This window comes from Schistocerca gregaria, chromosome 3 (genome assembly GCF_023897955.1).
Source record: "Schistocerca gregaria isolate iqSchGreg1 chromosome 3, iqSchGreg1.2, whole genome shotgun sequence".
Classification (NCBI taxonomy): Eukaryota; Metazoa; Arthropoda; class Insecta; order Orthoptera; family Acrididae; genus Schistocerca; species Schistocerca gregaria.
Window position 1 is genome coordinate 779,841,227 of NC_064922.1, and position 19,527 is coordinate 779,860,753.

General features: G+C 39.4%; 1 protein-coding gene across 1 annotated transcript in view; it reads right to left on the minus strand.

The window, feature by feature from the left end:
• Nucleotides 1-12,517: 12,517 nt before the first annotated feature.
• The window catches only part of LOC126355888 (protein deadpan-like), a 53,275-nt gene continuing 46,265 nt past the window's right edge, over nucleotides 12,518-19,527 (minus strand). The window contains exon 4 of the mRNA XM_050006393.1: nucleotides 12,518-14,976. Coding sequence (XP_049862350.1) covers nucleotides 13,495-14,976 — 1,482 coding nt within the window. The 3' untranslated portion in view covers nucleotides 12,518-13,494. The remainder of the gene's footprint in view (nucleotides 14,977-19,527) is intronic.

Genomic DNA, 19,527 nt, shown 5'->3' on the forward strand with positions numbered 1-19,527 from the left:
TTCCTGAGGCATGAAAGAATTGTCAGATTAGTAATGGAAGAAAGAGTGTGTGTGTGTGTGTGTGTGTGTGTGTGTGTGTGTGTGTGGGCGCGCGCGCGCGTGCGCACGCGCGCTCACATGTGTGTTTGCTTGTTTGTCTGTTTGTTTGTTTGTATGTGGAGATCAAGGCGAGTGGAGATCAAGGGATGAATATTTTAAGCAGGTTTGCATGGATGTAGGTTGCGGTTGTTATTCAGAGATGATGAGCTTCATCAAATGTGTCTTCAGACTGAAGACTGCAACACATGACTTCAGTTCAAGTTCTTTTAAATTTGAACAGCTAAGTATTTAGAAAGAATTGTATGATACTGTACTGGATTTAAGTTTATCATGTGTTATCTAAGTTAGGTGTCACTCTGTGAAGAAACAGTTGTTGTTGTTGTTGTGTCTTCAGTCCTGAGATTGGTTTGATGCAGCTCTCCATGCTACTCTATCCTGTGCAAGTTTCTTAATCTCCCAGTACTTACTGCAACCTACATCCTTCTCAATCTGCTTAGTGTATTCATCTCTTGGTCTCCCTCTACAATTTTTACCCTCCACACTGCCCTCCAGTGCTACATTTGTGATCCCTTGATGCCTCAGAACATGTCCTAACAACCGGTTCCTTCTTCTTGTCAAGATGTGCCACAAACTCCTCTTCTCCCCAATTCTGTTCAATACCTCCTCTTCAGTTACGTGATCCATCCACCTTATCTTCAGTATTCTTCTGTAGCACCACATTTCGAAAGCTTCTATTCTCTTCTTGTCCAAACTAGTTATCGTCCATGTTTCACTTCCATACATAGCTACACTCCAAACAAATCCTTTCAGAAACGACTTCCTGATACATAAATCTATATTCGATGTTAACAAATTTCTCTTCTTCAGAAATGCTTTCCTTGCCATTCCCAGTCTACATTTTATATCCTCTCTACTTCGACCATCATCAGTTATTTTACTTCCTAAATAGCAAAACTCCTTTACCACTTTAAGTGTCTCATTTCCTAATCTAATTCCCTCAGCATCACTCGACTTAATTTGACTACATTCCGTTATCCTCGTTTTGCTTTTGTTGATGTTCATCTTATATCCTCCTTTCAAGACACTGTCCATTTATATCCCTGAATTCACCTGACCAAAAGTCTTGTTCCTCCTGCCACCGAACCTCACTAATTCCCTCTATACCTAACTTTAATCTATCCATTTCCCTTTTTAAATTTTCTAACCTACTTGCCCGATTAAGGGATCTGACATTCCACACTCTGATCCGTAGAACACCAGTTTTCTGTCTCCTGATAACGACGACCTCTTGAGTAGTCCTCGCCTGGAGATCTGAATGAGGGACTATTTTACCTCCGGAACATTTTACCCAAGAGGACGCCATCATCATTTAACCATATAGTAAAGCTGCATGCCCTCGGGAAAAATTACGGCCGTAGTTTACCCTTGCTTTCAGCCGTTCACAGTATCAGCACAGCAAGGCCGTTTTGGTTAGTGTTACAAGGCCATATCAGTCAATCATCCAGACTGTTGCCCCTGCAACTACTGAAAAGGCTGCTGCCCCTCTACAGGAACCACACATTTGTCTGGCCCCTCAACAGATACCCCTCCGTTGTGGTTGCACCTACAGTATGGCCATCTGTATCGCTGAGGCGCACAAGCCTCCCCACCAATGGCAATGTCCCTGGTTCATGGGGGGGGGGGGGGGGGGGATCCCAAACAAATATGTACAGTGCAATTTAGATAAAAATGTTTCCCAAACAAATATTTTTATCTAAATACAATTGTATCGTAAGCCAACTAACAGCTACCACAATTCTTGCCAAATACATGCCATTTGGTAAGGTTTTTAAATTAAAATCACAGTGCATAACAACATTTGCACTGTACATAAAATTGCAAATGGTACTCAAAGAACATGTCAACTGTACAATACAATGGTGGTTCGCCCACAGACAGTTTATTCATTAAGTAAACCTGTGGCGGCACCCTGTCCAAGGGACTAGCGTCACAGCTGTGGGACACAACAGGATTTGAATGTACGTTCAACAAACGTTAAATAAAAGACATTTAAATGTATCCGTCTCCACTGTTTATTCTACCCTCATATAAACAAGATACGGCAGCGCTGTCCAAACGCTGCCCACGCGAAAAACCGAAGCAAATAGCAGTGCTTCACTGTTTGGCCACAAGCCTGTTACACATAAATCAAGTTAGATAATTTTCAAGAAATATTTTGTTTACATTGTCAAGTATTGAAATATGCTTGTGTATAACACTTCCACCAGCAGGAAAAAGAACCTCTGCAGTGATTATTCCCCATTCTGAAGATACTGTTTCATTGTGTACACTCTGTTGGTTTCTTAATGGGAAACGCTGAATCCTTTTAGTTAAATAAGATGAAAACAGTTATGTGCATGACCTCCGATAGCGTAATATTTGAGCTTCTGTAGGAGAATACTGTGAATTGCACAATAAAATGGTTGTGGTAATTACAGAAAATATCAGTCAGCAATGTTTTGTCGCTTAAATTCTCTATAACGACACTTTATATGGAGAAATCTTTTTAAATCCAAATTGTGACTACATGTATTTTATTTTGGGAGACGTATGTTATGGTTCTTGCATACACAATGTTTTCTAATGCCTTCAAGAAGGTAAGTAGTGAGGCAGGTTGGTAGCTAGTTATTAATGCAAAGGGGCCTGACAATCTACATCTACATTCTACAAACCACTGTGAAGTGCATGGCAGAGAACATGTCCCATTGTACCAGTTATTACGGTTTCTTATTATTCCATTCACATATAGAGTGTGGGAAGAAAGATTATTTAATGCCTCTGTGTATCCTGTAATTAATCTAAACTTGTCTTAATGATCCCTTTGAGAGCAATCGGTAAGGGATTGTAGGATATTCCTAGCTGGTTCTTGAAATGATGTAGGTAGACTTTTTTGGAATAGTCTGCTTGTCTAGTTTTTTTCAATGTCTCTGTGATACTCTCCCACTGGTCAAAGAAACCTTCAGTCATTCTTGCTGGCCTCCTCTGTATATGTTCAATATCCCCTGTTAGTCCTATATGGTACAGGTCTCTCACACTTGAGCAGTGTTCCAGAATCGACCACTTGAGTGATTTGTAAGCAATCTCCCTCCACCAAGAAACCTAAGCCTACCACCTGCTTTACCTATGACTGCCCCTGTGTGATCATATGCAGCTTCTTTCACATAGTCCTTTATTACAGATGACTGCATAATTTGCAAAAAGTGTGAATTTGCTATTAACATGGTCTGCAAGGTCATTAATACACAACATAAACTGCAAGGGTCCCAAAACACTTTCCTTGAGCACACTCAAAATTACTTCTATATCTGACAATGACACACCATCTGAGACAACATGCTATGCCATGCTAAAAAATCTTCCATCCATCCACAAATTTCACTTGACACCCCATATGGTCATACTTTTAATAATAAGCATGGATGTGGTACCAAATGAAATGCTTTTTGGAGATCAGGAAACACTGTATCCACCCAGCTGCCTTGAACCAAAGCTTTCAATATGTCCTGTGAGAAAAGTGTGACTAGGGTTTTGCATGACTAATGTTTTTGGAATCCATGCTGATTGGTATGGAGGAGGTCATTTAGTTCGAGATATTTCGTTATGTCTGAACTTAGGATATGTTCTAGAATTATTCAGTTAATTGATGTCTAGGATATTGGACATTAATTTTGCAGATCACTTCTACTACACTTCTTGTAAACAGATGTGAGCTGTATTTCTTCCAACTACTGAGCAAGATTTTTTGTTTGAGGGATCGTTGATAGTATAGAATCTGACAGGGATTCCATCGGGCTCTGGAGCTTTCTTCAATTTTAACGATTTCAGCTGTTTCCCAGCACCACTGACACAAACTCTTATTTCACACATCTTTTCAGTGGTACAAGTATTAAATTGGGGCATTTTTCATGGGCTTTCCTTTGTAAGGAGCATTTGTAAATGGAGTTAAGCATTTCAGCTTCTGTTTTGCTACCCTTAATTTCAGTTCCTGTCTCATTCATGAATGAATGGACATTAACTTTGGCGCCCCTGACAAGCTTGACATATGACCAGAATTATTTGAGTTTTGTGAAAGATTGTTTGACACTATTCTGCTACACAAGTTATTGAAGGCTTTACCCATTGCTCTTTTGGCAACCAAACACATTTTATTCAGCATATCCCTATCTATAGTCTATGCTTTGTTTTACACCCACTACACAGTAGTCTATAGGATCTCCCAATACAATTTCAGTCTATCTGGAAGTATTGCATATCTGACTGTGTACATATATATAACATACTGTATTTTATTACTTTACTTATCAACTTTGAAACAGATTTTGGTTTTGAGGGAGATAACTACATTATTATTATTATTGACAAAGCACGGGGTAATTTAAGCTCCATAAGACCGATTGCTTTATCGCTTGAACTGTCCATGTCACTCCTCTGCAGTCCTTTCAGAAAGTGATTGCTTAAAAATGTTAGCTACATGATTGATGTCAAGTACTCACATTCATAGCTGGTTTCCCAGTTTATCTTTGCCCATATAGATCCTATTTTATTATCTGAATTATGAATTTCAGACATTAGTTGGATGCTGTATGATTTTTAATCACTTTCCTTAAGAAAACACAGTATTTCTTGTAGTACTGAATTAGTTACTTTTGCATTGGCCCTTATTGCATACAGTTTCCTTCTCCTGACGACATACTGATTCCTTTTGCAGTCCAAGAATTTTTGATGTCTTATTAGTGTCATAATTCAATGTAGTTATCTCACAACTATTTTCTCCAACAGACAACACTCATTAATTTGGAATTGATGCCTTTTGCATTATACACATCCCTCTAATCAATTTTCTGTAAGGCTGTTATCTTAAGCCCTTTGTTATCTGTTTATTAGTTACTATGTTTTTGATTGGACCAGCTATGCATGATGAGGAAGTTACCAGGTATGGCACTTTATGCATCATGTGTTCCTTATTTTGCATGGAGAGTCATCAGCAGATGTGGGAGTAACTTTGGGTGTACGCCAGGGATGTGTGTAGGGACTGTTGTTGTTCATGTTGTATGTTAATGGCCTTGCCGACAATATTCATAGTAACATCAGGCCTTTTGCAGATGCTGCACTTATTTATAATGAAGTACTATGTGAAAAAGCTGTATAAATATTCAGTCAGATCTTGATAAGATTTCAACATTGTACAGAGATTGGCAGCTTGGTCTAAATCTTCAAAAATTTAAAATTTTGCACTTCACAAAACAAAAAAATGTAACATCCTATGATTATAATATCAATGAGTTACTGCTGGAATCAGCAAACTCATACAAATACCTGGGTTGACAATGATGATGACGTTTGGTTTGTGGGGCGCTCAACTGCTTGGTTGTCAGTGCCCGTACAAATTCCAGATATTTACTGAGTCCAATCTCACCACTTCCATGAATGATGAGGACAACAAAAACACCCAGTCCCCAAGTGGAGAAAATCTCCAACCCACCTGGAATTGAACCCGGAACCCCATGATCTGGAAGCAGCAACGCTATCCTCTAGACCACAAGCTACGGACAACTACCTGGGCGTAACACTACATAGTGATATGAAGTGGAATGATCACATAGGCTCAGTTGTGGGTAAAGCAGGTGGTAGACTTTAGTTTATTGGCAGAATATGGGGGAAGTGCAGTCAGTCTACACAGGAGATTGCTTACAAATCACTTGTGTGACCCATCCTAGAACATTTCTCAAGTATGTGGGACCTGTACCAGGTAGGAGTAACTGGGGATATTGAACATATACCGAGAAGAACGGCACAAATGACCGCAGGTTTGTTTAATCCATGGGAAAGTGTCACAGAAATACTGAAGGAACTGAACTGGAAGACTCTTGAAGAGGGATGTAAACTATCCCAAGAAAGTCTATTCACAAAGTTTCAAGAACCAGCTTTAAATGGTGACTCTAGGAATATGCTACAGTCACCTATGTATTGCTCACATAGGGATCATAGGACTAAGATTAGAATAATTGCTACAAGCACAGAGGCATTCAATCAATCATTTTTCCCATGCTCCATATATGAATGGAACAGGAAGAAGCCCTAATAACTGGTACAGTGGGATGTATCCTCTTACATTAATTACATGTTCACTTACTGTTAAGTTGTTTATTAGTGTACTGCTTTCCTGTGTAATTCTGCTGGGAAAATTAAAAACAGAACTCAATAAATTTCCATGTTGTTACTTTTATCATAATCTTTCTTATGGTTAATATTAAAATCTCCACCGATTAGCATTAGTTTCCTTTTGTCTGTAAGATGTCATAATAAATCTAGAGGTGCTCTATATACTGTAACAATAATGTGTTTTCCAGCAGAAGTAATTCACAAGAACAGGCTTGCAGTTGAAGTTATAAGCAGAAACTGTTGGTTTCAGTAGATCTGTACATGACATTATTTTTAACATTACATAATAGTTCCTTCTTTCTCCATGTTTTCCCTACAGAAATAGGCTGACAGTATTTTTATGTCTTTAACATATGGTCTTCTGTGTGTGCGTGGTACTCAGACATGTACATGACCTTTTATATATATTTTTTTTTTTATGGTCCAGATTGTGTAATCACATAAGAGGTTCATTTATTTTGATTTTTTAGTCTTTTAATGTTCTGACACACCTGGGTAAATTTATTGAATATGTTTATTCTGTCTGTGAAATTTCATTTATTGGGAAGCCTTTTTAAAGCAATCTATCTGAATGATGTATTCAGTCAAAAATTAGCTTATGTTTCACATCTCTTATCACAGAAATTCTAATGTTATAGCCAGTACTGCCTCCCATTAAAATTTCAGCTATCTTTCTCCCATCTGTGGAGATATAGGCCATGTCTTACTTATCCCCATCTCTCAATACCAGCACCTGGCACAGAAATGATATGAGCCTCACCTGAGCTCAACAGCAACCCAGACAATACCTGATGAGTTTCATCCAGTGTTGATCAGACTGTTGGAGAACCTCAACAAAGCCTATTCTCCTGCATGAGGTTTGCTGTATCTACCATAGCAGCTGATGGCCTGCACCATTCCTTGAGTGCTAACAACAAGATATTTCTTTTTCTGTGCAATTCTCTTGCCTACCTATATCTCTTAAGTTCTTATTGATGGTTTGCTATGCTCTGATTTCAACTACTGCTGCAATAGGTAAAGACTATATCTGTTCTTCAACTCACTGGCGACAGAACTATCCAAGTTGCTCTCTTTTTGCCCCTTCATTATTACCTTTTCACGTCCCACTTTTGTCTTACTTCCCACAACTGTTTTGCAGTCAATCCCTGCCTGAAGGAATCAAATTCTCGCTTATTAGACTGAAATCTTCGTCTTTTAAACATACTACACATCTCAATGGGAGGGCCTAACTGGGAATTCTTTCTTCTGTCTTCACAGGAGATGCCGCAGCGAAACATAGTTTACAGTCCCTACTTTTTTTGTAGGGGTCATCAGTCTTCTGACTGGTTTGATGTGGCCTGCCACAAATTCCTCTCCTGTGCCAACCTCTTCATCTCAGAGTGGCACACACAACCTACATCCTCAATTATTTCCTGGATGTATTCCAATCTCTGTCTTCCTCTACAGTTTTTGCCCTCCACAGCTCCCTCTAGTACCATGGAAGTTATTCCCTCATGTCTTAGTACATGTCCTGCCACCCTGTCTCTTCTCCTTATCCATGTTTACCACATATTCCTTTTCTCTATGATTCTGCACAGCTCCTCCTCCTCATTCATTATCTTAAGAGTCCAACTTATTTTCAACATTCGTCTGTAGCACTACATCTCAAATCCTTCAGTTCTCTTCTGTTCCACTTTTCCCACAGCCCATATTTCACTACCATGCAATGCTGTACTCCAGATATACTTTCTCAGAAATTTCTTCCCCAAATTTATACCTATGTTTGATACTAGTAGACTTCTCTTGGCCTTGGTCAGGAATCCCCTGTTTGCCATTGTTGGTCTGCATTTGATGTCCTCCTTGCTGCACCTGTCATTGGTTATTTTATTGCTTAGGTAGCAGCATTCTGTAATTTCATCCACTTCATGACCACCAATCCTGATGTTAAGTTTCTCACTGTTCTCATCTCTGCTACTTTTCATTACTTTCGTCTTTCTTCGATTTACTCTCAGTCCATGTTTTGTATTCATTAAATTCCTCATTCCATTCACTATGTCATGTAATTCTTCTTCACTTTCACTCAGGATAGCAATGTCATCAGCGAACTGTGTAATTGATGTCCTTTCACCCTGAATTCTAATTCCATTCTTGAAACTTTCTTTTATTTCCATCATTGCTTCTTCGATGTACAGGTTGAATGGTAGGGGCAAAAGACTACATCTCTGTCTTACACCCTTTTTAATATGAGCACTTTGTTCTTGGTCATCCACTCTTATTATTCCATCTTGGCTCTTGTACATATTGTATATTGCCTATCTCTCCCTATAGCTTGCCCCTATTTTCTCTCAGAATTTTGAACATCTTGCACAATTTTATTTTGTTGAGTGTTTTTTCCAGGTCAACAAATCCTATGGAGGTGAATTGATTTTTCCTTTTTCTTGCTTCCATTAACAGCCGCAATGTCAGAATTGTCTGCCTTGTGCCTTCACCTTTTCTAAAGTCAAACTGATTGCCATCTAGCACATCCTCAATTTTCTTTTCTGTTCTTCTGTATATTATTCTTGTCAGCAACTTTGATGCATTGGCTGTTAAGCTGATTGTGCATTAATTCCTACACTTGTCAGATCTTCCAGTCTTCAGAATTGCATGGATGATATTTTTCTGGACATCAGATGGTCTGTCGCCAGACCCACACATTTTACATGCGAATAGTGGTTTTGTTGCAATTTCCCCAAATGATTTGAAAACTTCTGATGGAGTGTTATCTATTTCCTTATTTGATTGTAAGTCCTCCACGGCTCTCTTAAATTCTACTTCTAATACTGGAACCCCTATCTCTTCTAGATCGATTCTTTTTTCTTCTTCTATCACACCAGACAAATCGTCCCCCTCATACAGGCCTTTAATGTATTCTTTCTACCTATCCGCTCTCTTCTCTGCATTTAACAGTGGAGTTCCCCTTGCACTCTTAATGTCGCAACCCTTCCTTTTAATTTCACCGAAGGTTGCTTTGACTTACCTATATGCTCAGTCGGTCCTTCTGACAATAATTTCTTTTTCTACTTCTTCACATTTTTCATGCAGCCATTTCTTCTTAGCTTCTCTGCACTTCCTATATGTTTCATTCCTCAGCAACTTGTATTTCTGTATTCCTGAGTTTCCTGGAACATTTTTGTGCTTCCTCCTCTCATCGATCAACTGAAGTATTTCTTCTGTTACCCATTGGTTTCTTTATAGTTACCTTCCTTGTATCTATGTTTTCCTTTCCAACTTCTGTGACGGCTCTTTTTAGAGTCATCCTCTTCAACTGTGCTGCGTACTGAGTTATTCCTTATTGCTGTATCTGTAGCCTTAGAAAACTTCAAGTATGTCTCGTCATTCCTCAGTACTTCCATATCCCACTTCTTTGTGTGTTGATTCTTCCTGATTAATCTCTTAAACTTCAGCACACGCTTCATCACTACTACATTGCCATCTGGGTCTATATCTGCTCCTGCATATGCCTTAAATCCAGTATCTAATATAGAAATCTCTGTCTGACCACAATGTAATCTAACTGAAATCTTCCCATATCACCTGTCCTTTTCCAAGTGTACCTCCTCCTTTTGGGATTCTTGAACAGAGTATTCACTATTACTAGCTGAAATTTATTACAGAACTCAATTAGTCTTTCTCCTCTCTCATTCCTTGTCCCAAGCCCATATTCTTCTGTTACTTTTTCTTCTTCTCCTTCCCCTACAATTGAATTCCAGTCCCCCATGACTATTCGATTTTCGTCTACCTTTGCATATTGTATTACCCTTTCAATATCCTCCTATACTTTCTCTATCTCTTCAACTTCTGACTTTGGCACGTATACCTGAACTCTTGTTGTCGGTGTTGGTTTGCTATCAATTCTGATAAGAACAACCCTATCACTGAACTGTTCACAGTAACAGACTCTCTGCCATAATTTTTTATTCATAATGAATCCTACTCCTGTTGTATCATTTTCTGCTGCTGTTGATATTAACCTACACTCATCTGAACAGGCTTTTGACGCTCCATGCCCTGACTCATAGAACATTATCCTTTTGTTGATTATTCAATCTTTTTCTCTTGGTCACTTCCCCCTTGACAGTCCCCTCCTGGAGATCCAAATGGGGGACTATTCCAGAATCTTTTGCCAATGGAAAATCATCATGACACTTATTTCAGTTACGAGCTACATGTCCTGTGGATACACATTACGTGTCTTAATGCAGTGGTTTCCATTGTCTCTGCATCCTCATATCATTGATCATTGTTGATTCTTCTGCCTTTAGGGGCAGTTTCCCATCCCTAGAACAAAAGAGTCCTCCACACTCTTTCAAAAGGCCATTGGCAGAATGAGGGTGACTTCTTATGCCGGAAGTCTTCGGCCGCCGACGCTGATTATTAATCAAAATTTAAGCAGTGGGGGATCAAAGACGTTTTTTTGATTACTATTCAAAGACACTACCTCTAGACCACAATAGTATATAATCCCTATATACCAGTCCTATATTATTAACTAATCTACAACTACACAGATATGTCTTCCTTCATACTAATGACCTTTAAAGTTATGTTTTTACTCACAGCATTATGCAAACTTAAAATCAAAATTAATTCCAGTACACAAACACTAGACTCTCCATTACATAGGCTTTTAAATAGAAATACACACAAATCAAGACCTGAGCATGTGATTTATCTTCTTCTGGACTCACATGAATAATTCAACTGGAAAAGGTTGATTATACGAAATGGAACAGGCACTTGTTTAGCGTGCAGTGTAACTGAAATTAAATAGTAACGCAAAATTAAAAAGTTAACTTTATGGTAGTACAATATTACAGTGTATCATATGTTGGAAGGATATACGGCTACCAAAGATTAGTTTGAAGCTGCTCTACATGCTAATCTATTCCATGGAATCATATCCATCTCTGTGAAACTGCTGCAGCCTGCATCTACTTATTTATTTAATCCCTGCAGTCTGCTACCACATAGCATGTTACAGATATAGGTCAAAATTTGTTAACATATGTTAAAGGTAGATTATGGTATTATAATGCATTGTAACAAATTGACTAAGTTAGCTTCACTGAACAGTCCATGTTTTGCACTTAAACACAACCAGCAAGATTAGTTTTCTTGGTATTCTTTTACAGAGTAAAACCAGTGACACAGCAAACAGAATTTCACAACTTTATTAAATTGAGTGTTGTCTTCAACAGACTATGTACATGTGGGAACCTTGTTGTACAGCTTGGGACCCATGTGAAATACTCCCTTTTGACATAGTTGAGCGTTTGCATGTAACACATACATATTTGAGTTTATTCTAGTGTTGTGACTGTGTATTTCACTATCTTTCTTGAGTCTGGATTCAGTTGGCACAATGTGGTTTTTCAAAAAAATTTACAGTCTCAAGAATGTATAGACAGGGCAGGCAGTATTCAGATGTCCACCTTCCTGAAGATGGGTCTACAGGAGCCTCCAGATTTGCTTCCATTAACGATCCTCATGGCTTTGTTCTGGGTTCTAAAAGAGCTCAGGGCAGTTGCAGAATTTCCCCAGAATATCACAACACATTTCATGTGATTCTGTGTGTGTGAGTAGTGTGCAGTTTTATTATTTTCTATCATTTGATTTCAGCACACTCTGTGCATACCTTCTCAGTATGTTTATTTTTTTCTATTTATCTTGTACCCACAGATCCAGAATTTTAGTACGGCTTAGTATATTTTGGTTGGTTATTTACTGTTACAGGTGGTTGAGAGACTTTGCACTTTCTGTGGTGTAAAAGTTAAATGAAATTATTTTAGTGTTGATGGTTAATCTGTTGCTTGTAACCCAGTTGCCAAGCTGTTCTGTAACCAAGTTCGCAGCTTCCTGAACTGCCTCTGTGTTCTCTCATTTGAATAGTGCTGTTGTGTCATGTTATGGCTTTGTGTGCATCTACATTCAAACTCAGGTCATTAACATACAGGAGTAGAGGTCTCAAAACTGAGCCCTATGGTATGCCTCGTTTTACAGTTTTACTACTAGGTAGAGTTTCGATTACTGAACTGAGTCATTTGTTAGTGTACATCATGCTGACTTTTTGTATGTGATTGCTTAGAAATTATGCAATCCATTCATTTACAAGTCCTTTGATACCATAATTTTCAATTGTTTTCAGCAATATTTTGTGATCCACTGCATCAAAAGCCTTCGACAGATCTAGAAATATGCCTGTAGTGGGTCGTTTGTATTTCACGGATCCAGTGTGGCCACATTAATAAGCTATTTTTCATATATGTCTTTATTAACAGTAACAAAAAATTACAATATTTTATTTACATTTTAAACGAAGAAATACAATTTTTATTAAGCCATTATTAAAGTGAATGACAAAACACAACCATCTTGAATGCATTTCTTTTTGGATTTTCTAATGTCTGTAGATCTTCATATGTTGTGTGCCATTCAAATCACAGCAATGTTTTTGTGTAATCTAAGCAAGTTACATCATAGATTTAACACAGTGTTGTAAAGCATTTATAAGGTTTTTAAGATACACAAACTGTAACATACAAAACAGACGCAAAAAGTTGAGCGTGAGTGTCAAATTGGATGTTAGACATCCTTTTTAGCTATAAAATACCCAAACTATACAGGAAAGAAAAATTAGCTTGCAATATTTTAAGTAAACATTACGACTCTGACTGTTATTAGATACAGAAAAACGTAGTACAGAGGCTAACCTCGGGTACCATGTGCAAAATTTCTCAAAAGAATGAGTGCAGAACTAGTACTAATAATAATAAACAAACAGACATTAGTAACATTTAACTATTAATAACATAACAGTTGCTGCAAAACTTGCAACTTATTTTCAGAATTTTTTCTCAACACACAGTTTTACCAGCAAAACTGGAGTCCTCACAAAGAACAATTGCCGAACTTCCCTACTATGTCATATGTGAGGTAGTTTTTCTTTGCAGAGCTTCTCACTGGTTCTTCAGTCTTTTGTGCAGTTTACATCACAGTTTTTCCATAACATTTAAAAATCATCCTCGACTCAGATGACTTAGTGTATTAACTTCAATGTCTTGAGCCACAAAGAATGTGCACATATGAACTCTTGCTTAAAATACAAAGTATTATTGTCTTTTTTATGGGTGGTTTAAAAAATATGACATTAATTTTCTTCACTTTTTTCTGTTCAGTAAGCCCCTGCTTCCAAATAGGACTTAAATGTCATTTTGCTTTTTTGCACAACAATCTTTACCATGGTCTCCACATGTCCTTACTACTGCTACTGCTAGAAGCATTTTCTGTCGTAGAGGCAGATGTTCCATCTAAATGGCTTTCTTGTGACGTTGGTGCCTGTTGAGAGCTTGAACTTATTTGGTCTGTATCATTGGGAAGCTCAATTCGGAATGAGAGATGTGGAATTTTACTTGGTGGTGGCAATGTGAGTAAAGAGGATACAGTGTTTTCACTTGGCTCTGTTGTGGGAAATGGTCGCTTGCTGCCTACAAGTGGAGGCTGTGACAGTGAGGTTGGAGGGAAATGCAAATACTCATCTCTTCTCAAGGAAAAATCCAGGGGATCCTTTGAACCATAATGAATAGGAGCTGCTTTGACTGCTGGGGAACATGTGGCAGACACAGAAGTGCCTTTGTATTCTAAATTAGTAATCACAGAGAGAGGTTGATCTGTTGGTACTGAAGGAGCAATATCAGGTTTTGAAGAAGGAAATGTTACCGTGGAGATGACAGGTACTGTCTTGAACTCAACTTTGAGTTCTGCAACAGCCGAGACACCAGCTGGAGTGTTTTGGTGATGTAGGGAAGATGAAGTGGAAACAGAGAGTGAGCCTGACCCATTATCACATGTGGATGAGGTCACATGCGGCTGCTGGTGCGGTTTATCTTCACCTGCCACAGAAGGTGGAGCACCCTCTGTTCCACCAAGAGGAAATAATCTAAATGCAGGAACTTTGAGCCAGGTCTCCTGTGCCCTATGGTCAGCACCTCTAACCAAGGAGGCCACTGGAGGAGGTGATGGTGGTGGTGGATATGGTTCAGTAATGAGTGAATCGTCATCTGAGATGGTGGATGTAGGTGACGGTAGAGGTGAGGGGGGTGCTCGAACTGCCTGCCGTGGGTTGACAGCAGTGAATGCACTAGGATGCGACCTGTCCATTGCAGAAGAAGGAGTAGAAGACACAGCAGTGGTAACAGTTGTGGAGTTAGTGACATCTGCAGTGGTGCTGGTTGTGGTGGTGATGGCAGCTGTAGAGGCAGAAGTGGAAGAGGCTGCAGAGTGCTGAACCTGTTGTGGTACCCCTGTTGTTCCTGCAGCTGCAGTGATGGGCAGCAGACCGTGGGGCAACACGAGTGCTAGCTCGCCCGTTGGGAGTCGATGTGGCACAAGCGCGAGCCCCGCAGCAGCGGTTGTGGTCGGTGTGACTCCCACGCCCACCAGGCCGGGGTTATTGTTAGGGTCGAGCTGCTGCAAGCTTGCTATACACTGTGACAGGTGGCCAGAAAGGCGCTGGCGAACTGCAGGTTCAACACTGGATAGTCTTCCCAGATACCTGCCCACTTCACCTGCACATTCACTGAATCCGGTACGGAATTTGCTAAGCACTCCTGGATCCGTAGCCACTGCTACTGCCAGCTGCTGCCTCTGGACACTCTGTAAATGACGTACAGTCATTTCCAAGATGTCTGCCTTCTCCAGTTTTGAGTGTCGCGCAGGCTACAAACAAAAAATAAAAACAAAATTAGCCAGAGAGCCAAAAACATACTTAACTGGTACTACTTAGTTTTGTCTATAATAACATACTGTTTATCGTTCCTTAATTTATCACAAGGCATCTTGTACATCTGAATTCAAATTGCATGAACAAAATTTTGGAACCTGTTCAGGGATATTTTATGAGTATTTTGCTATAAGGTCTCTATGGTCTCCAGTGGCTCATGACGGAGTAATTGCATTTCATTTGATTTCTTACCTCCAGGTAGCTTTGTATCTGTATTCCACTGAAAATATGCACAATAGTGTAAATATTGAATATTTGTGCCGTATGGCTCGTTTGGAAACAAACTTGTTCCATTATGCACTGTACTTGCTACCGACAACCCTCAAGCTTGCATTCTGCAGCTGGGTTCTGTATTGGGCATGTTTTTACAACATAGTTAATGGTACATTAACAGTGATACACAGGGTTACAGACAGGTTTACTAATGAACAGTTGGTGTGGCCAACATGCACCTCTTGTATGGATTTATTGAATGTAATGGAAGATCAGCACAACACTACTATGCTGAGCTATCCCTGCAACGTGCCTATCACTTCACAGTACTTGTGTATCTGTTTGTGGTTTGTTGCATACTCTGTTTGTGCTGTAAATTTTGTTAATTGCATATTACTGATTTTTTTCATTGTTGTGAAGGTATTTTCACACACACAGAGGTATTGGAGTAACATATAAAATAAAGTCATAATTAAATTATTACTATGAAACAGGCCACTAGAGACTGTGGGTCCCTGGTACCAAAAACAACCTCCAAAATATATTGTTATTGGAGTTTGATTTCATCTTGTATAGGGTAAAGACCATTCCAAGAATTCTTCACAATTTCATACCATTATAGCAAGCTTTTGTTTCTGCTTTCAACTTAGTATCAATATGTTTCAACTGAGTTAGTTGGAAGAAGCATTAAAATAACAGAACACTGGAGGGGAAAAAACTAGTTCTCTTTTCATAGAATTTAAAATTATTTTGGCCTAAGAAGGCAAGTGCATAAGATGGGATGAAGAGAAGACACTGTTGACCTTGTAATTAATTACATAAATAACACAGATTCTTATCTAAGCGTGAGGTATACCTAGTCAGTAAAACATTCCAAAGCAAGAAATTTTTTTCTGTGCTGTCTAAATGATACGGTTTTTCTCTACCTAACTGTTTTCTATTTCCTTCTGGATACACTTTCGACTTTTTAGTCATCCTCAATTATGCATTATCATCCTTTTGTTATTAGTTAAGTTTCATGTCATGTTACATATCAAGAACGCCGTATTTGTTATTTGACCATACAGGGATCATCACATTAATGTCAATGAATTATTCATGGTCCTTGTGTAATACTTTTTTCACAACCTACATGATACTTTCATCTCATAGGCACTAATAAACCATATACATTACATTAACATTAAGATCAATAATGAATATTGTGTTTTTGTCATGTAAAACAACACAAAATGCAATAAATTTCAAAATGACAATAAGGAATTGCTTGACAATGGCTACAAAGTGAAAATGACCCTGGTGTACCCGGAATGAAATATGAAATAGTCATGTGGTGAAAGTTTTGCTATTCAAACAATTTTTGCACAACTGTGACACTACAAAAATTTCTCTGCTCAATTCCATCACCATTACTAGTTTTTACATTGTAGATGAATAAAGAGATTTCCCATGGAGCATGTTCCTTTTGGTCTATGTATTGGGCACTAGTCATGAATGCAAATACGCTCTAAGAAAGAAAAAAAAGATGCACCATAAAGGAATTATACGAATGGGACAGAAATCATTAGATGTGATGAACATGTACAAACAAACAATTGATAACAATTTCAAAAAAATTTGATGATTCATTCAAGAGAAAAAGTCTCACAAATTGAGCACATTTCTAATATGTTAGTCCACCTTTGGCCCTTATGTAAGCAGTTATTTATCTTGCCATTGATTGATGGAGTTGTTTGATGTCCTCCTAATGGATGTCGTGATAATTTCTGTCGAATTGGCAGGTAAGATCTTCAGGGGTTTGAGGGTCTAGCTCATACTGCTTCAAAGATTTTCAGCTGTAGAGAGATATCGTTATGTTGCTAGCCAAGGTAGGGTTTGGCAAGTGCAAAGGCACAGTCATTATCCTGTTGAAATGTAAGCCTAGGATGGCTTGCCATGAAGGGCAACAAATATCGTCAACATACTGCTGCGCTGTAAGGGTGCCATGAATTACAACAAAAGGGGTCATGCTACAAAATGGCAAGGCACCAAATACTGTCACTACTGGTTGTCTGGCCGTATGGTGGGCGACAATCAGACTGGTATCCCACTGCTGTTCAGAATGTCTCCAGACATGTCTTCGGCCTGTAATCTCATTGACTATAGTAGAATTGTCTTCAGTGATGAGCCCCGCATTGAACTAAGTCTGGAGATGCTCCAGTCAGTGGTGGGATACCAACCTGACTGTTGCCTGCCAAACGATCCAACAACCAGGTCTGGGATGCCATTTTATTTCATGGCAGGACCCCTTTGGGTGTCATTCGTGGCATCCTTATGTCACAGCAGTACGTCGACGATATTCTATTGCCCCGTTTTGTTACCCTTCATGCCCAGCCATTATATTCCATTGCTTTTTTTGTGCTTCCCAAATCTCACCTTGGCCTTGGGAACGTTTGGAGCATAATGGACAAGGTCCTCAAGCCAGGTCCGGATTTTGATGATCTAATGTGGCAACTGGACAAAATTTGGCACGATATCCCTCAGGAGGGTGAAACTCTATCAGTCCATGCAGGGCTGAATAAATGCTTGCATAAGTGTCAAGAGGTGGATCAGCACGTTACGGACTTATTCACATGCATAAATTATAAATTTTTGTGAAATTGTGATTATTTGTTTCTCTGTACATGTACATCACATCCAGCAATTTCCGTCCTTTTCGGATAATTCTATCGTAGTGCGTCTTTTTTTCTTTTTGTCTTAAGAGTGTATTACGTATGATTACTGAAACGTTCCGTGCCGGAAAAAGGGAAGATTAGTCGACGATGAGTTGGAGGAGCGCATCAAACCTTCTGAAAGACAAATGAAAGGAATATACTCGGAAAACGTTCTTGTTTCACATAGTTGGAAATATTTAAATATACTTCCCAATGCCCGCTGCTGCCGCCTTTGACTCCTTATAAACACGTTCGGCAAGCCTGTTGTTAGTTTTATGGAAGTGCTGCGACGAGAGTAAATAAATAGAGACTTCCCTTTCAAATGCTCGTTACGTCAGTTCCAATAAAACAAAATCCCCCTGTGCGTGGACGCTTTCACGCCTCAAATAAAAATGCTTTTCTCTTTGTGGCCCCAGCAAGCAAGCACGCACTCCTCGTCGTGGCAGCTGTCCCAGCCGCCCTTTAGAGGGCTCAGTTCTCGGTGCTAACGATCATCGCGCATGAAGGGTTCCGGTTTTTAATAAGCGGCGGGGAAATGAAGGGAGCGGCTGTGCAGCTGAGGGCGCGGTCGGGCGGCCAGGCCTGCTGGCCACTCAGTTGGCCAGGCCGAGGCCGATTTCAATCTCCTGAGTTCTCAGGAATTGTGCTTCCTAACGACATAAATTTGTCGTTGCTACTGTGATGAAGTTTAAAATCAAGTTGGTGTTCTGTCAACCCTGTAATCGCAGTGGTAATAACATTCTAATTATCTTCTTGAAGAAATAAAATTCCATAATTACTTTTTTTGTTTGTTTGCAGATACCTGTCTGTAGCCCCGGTAAAGGGGTCAAAACGGGGGACAACGAGACACATGGGCCCCTACAACGAACTTACGACGTCACACTCGTCGGCTTGTCCGCCACACTTTGTGAACGTTTGGCTCCGTGCAAGGCCCACGGGAAATCAATGTTTAATTGAAAAGGTACCAATTAATGGTCTTAATTTTGTCGTTTGCTATTGAGTCACTCAGTCAAGAATATTACACACTTGTCAAATAGTTGCTCGCTCCCCGCCGGAGGCGGCTGCTGGCACTCGTAAAACCAGCAGTGTCACGTACTGTGACGTAGGCGCCTTTTTTTTTTTGGCCTCGAGTCAAAATAAAATGGAAGTGGAGGTGGGGAGCGCGACTTTTTGTCTCCTCTAATGATTCACCTAAAATCAGTCTGTTTAGAATGGAACCGACAACGGTCGAGAGGTGCAATCACGAGAGGCCACCCGATAACACTGACAGCTCGATCACGGAACGCCCGAACTCCTTCGTCAGAGTTTGTTGGTATTGAAGAGCTTCAAACCTGCTTAAAACCTATACCAATAAGGAGGTTGGAATCTATTTTAATATCCTTGGGCGGGATGGATGCCTCATAAACATAGTCTAACAAACGCCATGCTCTTAACTTGAATAAATTAATTTTTTAGGTTATAATATTCGCCTAAAATTTCTGATAAGCTTTAACCTACCTATGGTTCCCAATAAAGCTATGATTTCAGTCCATAGATTCCGAGCTGTATCCCGATTAGCATTGCCACCTCGCCCGATTTTGT